Genomic DNA, 6571 nt, shown 5'->3' with positions numbered 1-6571 from the left:
GAAACGAAAACAAACTTCTTTTTTACCTTCTAATCAAGGATGGTAGTCCTAAATATTTTCCCGTATTCAAAGGGGACCACACACCCAAAATACTGCTTATATCCTCCCTAGCCTCTCTCTCTTAACATTTGTGCTAAAGAAAATACCTGATTTGTTGACATTCACTGCTTGCCTAGAGACCTTTGCATAATCATTCAGGATTCTTAGCACGCTCTCTGCTTCTCCTACTGTTGCTCCAAAGAATAGAAAACTATCACCTGCAAAGAATAGATGTGACACCACAGGGGCTCCGCGACACACCTTACATCCTCTGATCAAATCCTCTCTCTCAGCCTTATATATTAGTTGTGACAACACTTTTGCGCACAGTATAAACAGGTATGGTGATAATGGATCTCCCTGCCGAATTCCTCTCCCTGGATTAATCGGCCCAGCAAGCTCGTTGTTTACTGTTACAGAATAAGTGGCCGTCGTCACGCAAAGCATAAGCCACTGGATCCATACATCATCAAACCCCATCCCCTTCAATACTGCCTCCAAAAATCTCCAGTCCGCTCTATCATAAGCTTTGCTAATGTCAATCTTTAGTGCTACATCACCCTTCTCTCCCCTGTTATTTCTTTTCATGTAATGAATAGCTTCAAAGGCTATCTGCACACTATCAATTATAGACAAAAGCTGCTTGAGTCTCACTAATAAGGTTAGGTAAGATTAAGATTAACGTATTGGCAAGGACTTTTAAGATTAAACTCTTATTTTAAATATAAAAAACAAATGTGAGTTAAAAAAAAATGAATAGTAAAACCAAGAACAACAATTGTCGGTTTTGAACCAGTAAGCCTAAGCGCGAGGAACTTCTAACCGATTATTCAAATGTAAAAGACATTAAATATTATTTATCCAACCGCATGAATGTATTTTTTATAACACATACTCTATTAGAACAAATGGCGTTATAACAAAGTAACAACAACAATAATTTGTAATCCAATGATTAAGCAAAATACAAAAGAAGTTGTACAATTGGATTAGACCAAACAATAAACAATTAATCACTACAACTCAATCATGCAACAAAATTAATCAATCACTGCCAAATGTTTACTCCTCAAATCATATGGTTGTTCCATTATAATTATTATTTTTGGTCTTGACTACAGTTATTCTCATCAATATTATTTTATCGTAACTTATTTAAATCGGAGTTTAGTCACCGTTAAAGCTAGTACATTTTGGTGTGATGTATTTAGTGAAAATCAAATGTGAAATTTCTCCCAAAAAAACTTAAGAGATATTTGTTTACTTATTTTCTCTTTCTTTCTGTATTTTTATTTTAAAATGAAGAGTTTTAGATCTATTGTTTATCTTTTATGAATGAAAAGTAGATTTTTACAAAAAATTAAAAAATTTTGTTTTTTTTCGAAAAAAATATTTTTTCCAATATTGAATTGTAATAACAAACATATAAACCAAATGGGACTAAATTACAATATGTAGATTCCATTATAAATTATTTTTTGGATAAAGAACGAATATTTTAATTGAGACAATTCAGATCGAAATTGGTTAACTTCTTCCTATTTAAGGTATGTTTTATTTATTTGATTTTTACTATTACGGTTTGCTGTTGAAAAAGTAGAGATTCATTGTTGTTGGAAATCGTTAATTTTCATGTATAAAAAGACAAACAACAATTTTCTAACCAAACATTTAAAACTCATATTTTTAGGGTCCATATGTTTCATCTGTTTTAGTTTGCTGGTTTCTGTTACGGTTTGTTGATTTTTCTATTAAAAACAGTTGTTTCGAATTTTTACCAAACGATTTTTATCTTATATTATTAAAACACAAAACAACATTTCTGAAAAATGAAAACAAACGTATAATTGATGTGAAAACGCAAGTGGACAAACACCTGTTATTGTTTAGAGCATCTCTAATAGAGAACGTTTAGGAGAGTGTTTGGTTTTGACAACTTGAAAAGTATGAGTGAGAGTAAGGGGGTGTTTGGTTGCTACTTTTCATGCTCCTTTTTGCATTTTCACTTTAAAATGGAGAGTTTTAGGTGTTTGGCTAGTAACCTCCTGTTTGCCCTTTACATCTGAAAAGCAGCCTTAAGTGTTTGGTTAGTTACCTTTTGTTTGCCTTTTACAAAAGCAGAGAATCTCTGCTTTTTGAAAAAGCAGCTTTTTCCAACAGCAAATAGCAAATCGTAACAGCAACAGTAAACAGCAAACAGCAAACCGTAACAGCAAACAACAAACAGCAACAGCAAACAGTAGGTAAAACAAACGGACCCTGAGTAAGTAATACTGTTTTTTTTTTTTTTTTTTTTTTGCAACATTCTAGTAAAGTTGTTTATTTTTTTTTAATATGAAAAATGATTTAATTGTCTTTTATTGGTTTATTTTTATGATAATATTTACGATGAAAATAAATTATATATAAAATAATTTATTGGTGTGTTTTTTAATAAAACAATTCTAAAAATTATGAGTTAATTAAAAAATAAAATATTATATTTGAGCAGAATATTAATTTTCGACAATTTTTATGGCAGTTTTGCTCATGCTTTTATGAATATCCGTAGGTATCAGTAATTTTTATTTTAAAAAATTGTTTTGCAGATTTTACCAATTTTTTTTATCTACTGTATTTAATGAGAATCAAGTGAGAATCAAAACGGGAAACAGTAGATTACATTATAAATGATTCCACACCCCTGATCTTCCTTTTACCGTTATCCCCGTACTCAACAAACCTCTCTTCTCTCTCTCTCTCCTCCACTTTTCTGCAACTCAGAGCTTAAATGAGAAGCGGCGAAGGCTGCACAATCTGACACAAACGACGACGCTCTTTTACTCTTCCCCACCACCGCTGTCCAAAGCCGCAGAAACTCGTACTTTGCTCGTAAATTCCATTCTTCCTTTAATTGCTAGCTAGTCAACGTATTAATCAATTTTTCGTTATCAGTAGTCAAAACAAAGCATAATAATCATAAAAAATGCTCGAAACTGTTAAATACCTCATCGGCTCCGCCGGTCCGAGTGGTTTCGGCTCTAGCTCCACCGCCGAACAAGTTACTGATGGTTGCGATCTCCGATCCTTCACCGCCATCATCACCGGTACTGAGAGAATTCTAATGTGTATTTCATGTGATTTTAAGATTTGGCCTAGTTTGATTATTTAGGAGAGATTTAAGTGATTTTGTGTGATATTCGTGCGTTTTTTTAGGCGCTACTTCAGGAATAGGTGCGGAGACGGCGAGAGTGTTGGCGAAGAATGGAGCGAGACTCGTGCTTCCGGCGCGGAATATGAAAGCGGCGGAGGAAGCTAAGGCGCGTGTAGTTTCGGAGTTTCCTGATGCGGAGATCGTTGTTATGGCGCTTGATCTTAGTTCTCTCAATTCCGTTCGGAACTTCGTTCATGAGTTTGAATCTCTCAATTTGCCTCTCAATCTTCTCATGTACGTTTTTTGTTTTCTGTTTGGCTGGTGAGAGAATGAAGAAACGGGAAGAAAATGATTGGATTTTTGTGAATATTTTTCTTTTTGCAACAGAAATAATGCTGGAAAGTTCGCACACGAGCATGCAATATCGGAAGATGGAATAGAAATGACCTTTGCTACTAACTATCTCGGTAAATTGAATCATGCAGAAAACTAAATATGCCTGTTTAACTAGAATTTGGATAAGAATTTATATTGATAAACACAAATTTGTTTCTGAACTTTTGGTGATGAAATGAAATTTTCAGGTCATTTTCTGTTGACGAAATTGTTACTGAAGAAGATGATCGTAACGGCAAAAGAATCCGGCACTCCAGGGAGAATCGTGAATGTTTCATCCGCTATTTACAGCTGGTTTTCCGGCGATCTGATCAGATATCTCGGCGAAATATCCCGAAACAAATGGTGAGAATCAACACCAGATTTTTACTACTATCATTGTTATTTTATTGTTTATTTAGAACAAATGCGCATCTACGGGTTGACCTTTTTCTTCTGAAAGTGTTTTTTTCTTCGTCTTTTCTCTCTCTCCAGTGATTACGATCCCACACGTGCTTACGCTCTCTCGAAGCTCGCTAACGTTTTGCACACCAAGGAGCTTGCTCAGAGACTGAAGGTACTGTATATAATCTCATTTATTATTATATTTAATACCGATGAGAAAAGCGAATTTTGTTCTTTTCTTTTTCTTTATCTCTCTCCATGGATTGATTTTGTCATTAATGTTTTCTTTAATCTCTTAATCAATACAGAAAATGGAAGCCAACGTGACAGTAAATTGTGTCCATCCAGGGGTCGTCAGAACTAGACTCACCAGGGAACGAGAAGGCCTAATCACAGGTCCTAATCTTACTCCTCAACCCAAATTCTTTCAATTTTTCCGACTTCCCAAATTTGAAAATTAGTGGCCTCATTTTATCTGAGAATTAAAGCATCAATTAGAATCTGAAGTTGGCTACTGATTTTACTGAACACTTTGTATATAAGGACCACATCCTTCAAGAACTCTCGTATAAAATTAACTTGTATTAATTTTGATGACGTGTGGGATAAGTGTCAATTTTTGTATGGATTCTTGGAGGACCTTGTCATCTGTATAAAATCCTCTCTAGAATCAAATCAACTCAAAATAATACATGCTAGCATATCATTTATAATTATTTGATACTGGAGAAGTGTACTCTAACATGTTTATTTCTCTTGGTACTGCAACATGTTACTTGCGTATCTTAGACTCATTTGACTATAGATATCATATCAAGTGGAAAGAAATGAATACTCAAATTTGATTTTAAACTAAATTGATCGGAGAAGAGTATCAACTGTCTTTAGGAGCCAATAATTTCTATTATTGTATTTATACATTTAGTTAGATTATAATATATACTCGTAATATAAATAAAATTGTATTAATCTTATTGTGTTAGTCGAATTATTATTATTAGTGTTTGGTATCAAACATTAACACCCTTATTATAAAAGAAAATATAATGAGCTTGAATTTTGGCTATAGTAATATCTGATTTGTGCATATCTTATGTAGAGATGGCTTTTTTCATGGCGTCCAAGCTGTTGAAGACAATTCCTCAGGTGAATTAAACAACGTATATATTGCCTTTCATTTGTTAGTAATTTTGATTTGAGAACAACTTGTCATTGATGGCATATTAATCAACGTGGAAAATCGTTAAATTTGTGCTGCAGGCTGCTGCAACAACTTGTTATGTAGCAACCCATCCCAGATTGTCAAGTGTTTCAGGAAAGTATTTTGCTGATTGTAATGAAGCTTCAACGTCTAAATTGGGATCCAGCTCAAATGAAGCTGCTCGGTTATGGTCCGCCTCTGAAATCATGGTTTCTAGAGACCCTAAAGCAGTTTTTGACCCACTCAATGCCACAGAATATGGCGCATAAAAAAATGGGTAATGATCATAATATCATATCATATATAAAGATAAAAGAAAGCATATATTATTAGGATATCAGTGCATAGTTGGTAAATTACATTCATTATCTTGAACTATCACATTATTAACATTATGATCTCTAAACTTTATTTCTTGATATAAAAATCTTTAAACTTTACATAATATAACATTAAAGTCCAAATAAAAAAATATCTGTTAATTTTTTAACGAAATATTGATAAGGATTATCTAGATCAATATTTTGTTAATTTTTGTTGCAGATTTTGACTTTAATGTTATAAAATGTAGGCCTAATACACAAATAACCCCCTGAATTTGTTCAAATGTTGCAACTGCCCCCCTCAACTTTCAATTGTAACAACTTACCCCTTAAACTTGTCCAATTGTCAAATATAACCCCAAATTGGGAATTTTTTTACCCCGTATTTAAAGCAACCGTAAAAAAGTTTTCCCGGATTCGTATCACGCCAAAGATATGATTATCATACTCCACGAGCGTTGCAGATTTTGTGTTTTACGTGTTTCTTCAATTGCAGTCCATGTCAGCAATTTGGGGTTGTGTTTTACAATTGGACAAGTTTAAGGGGTAAGTACAATTGGACAAGTTTGGGGGGTAAGTTGTTATAATTGAAAGTTGGAGGGGACAGTTGCAACATTTGGACAAGTTGAGGGGTTATTTGTGTATTAGGTCTAAAATGTAAAGTTAAAAAGATTTTTTATGTAAAAAAAAAAAACCTAAAGAATTATAATATTAGCTGTGTGATAGTCCAGGGACTATGATGTATTTATCCGGTCATATTTACCATATATGACTATGTGGGAAAACAGAAAGGTAGAGAGAGATATACAAGTGTACACAACCTAGCTAGCTTATATGGTTAGTATGGTATAATTAAATTAATACATAGTTCATGTGTTACTTTTTTTATTAGTAGTCAATTATTTTTGCTAAATCATGATTGTACAACAATTGTTTAGATATATATAATTGCAATCAATGGGCTCGTGATTAGCAAGAAGCCATAGCTAGCATGACATGTAATTAATTAAAAAGAAAAAAGAAAATATTTAAGATTAGTTTGAAGCTTTTATAATTAGTGATAATTGATGGGGTTTTGATATAGCAAAAGAAAGT

General features: G+C 33.1%; 1 protein-coding gene across 2 annotated transcripts; it reads left to right on the top strand.

Annotated features, from left to right (window-relative positions):
• Positions 1 to 2710: 2710 nt before the first annotated feature.
• LOC136210966 (short-chain dehydrogenase TIC 32 A, chloroplastic) lies at positions 2711 to 6571 on the top strand. 2 transcript variants are annotated; one of them, XM_066002449.1, is made up of 8 exons: positions 2711 to 2910; positions 3235 to 3466; positions 3560 to 3639; positions 3757 to 3913; positions 4043 to 4124; positions 4261 to 4348; positions 5052 to 5098; positions 5213 to 6571. In XM_066002449.1, the coding sequence occupies exons 2-8, from the start codon at positions 3315 to 3317 to the stop codon at positions 5420 to 5422; spliced, it is 816 nt and encodes a 271-aa protein (XP_065858521.1). In that variant the 5' UTR covers positions 2711 to 2910; positions 3235 to 3314; the 3' UTR covers positions 5423 to 6571. The 2 variants fall into 2 exon arrangements, with proteins under 2 accessions (XP_065858521.1, XP_065858520.1); XM_066002448.1 differs by having other exon boundaries at positions 2711 to 3125; positions 5213 to 6568.

The sequence above is a fragment of the Euphorbia lathyris genome, chromosome 1 (genome assembly GCF_963576675.1).
Source record: "Euphorbia lathyris chromosome 1, ddEupLath1.1, whole genome shotgun sequence".
Taxonomy (NCBI): domain Eukaryota; kingdom Viridiplantae; phylum Streptophyta; class Magnoliopsida; order Malpighiales; family Euphorbiaceae; genus Euphorbia; species Euphorbia lathyris.
This window is presented reverse-complemented; position numbering and strand designations above follow the sequence as displayed.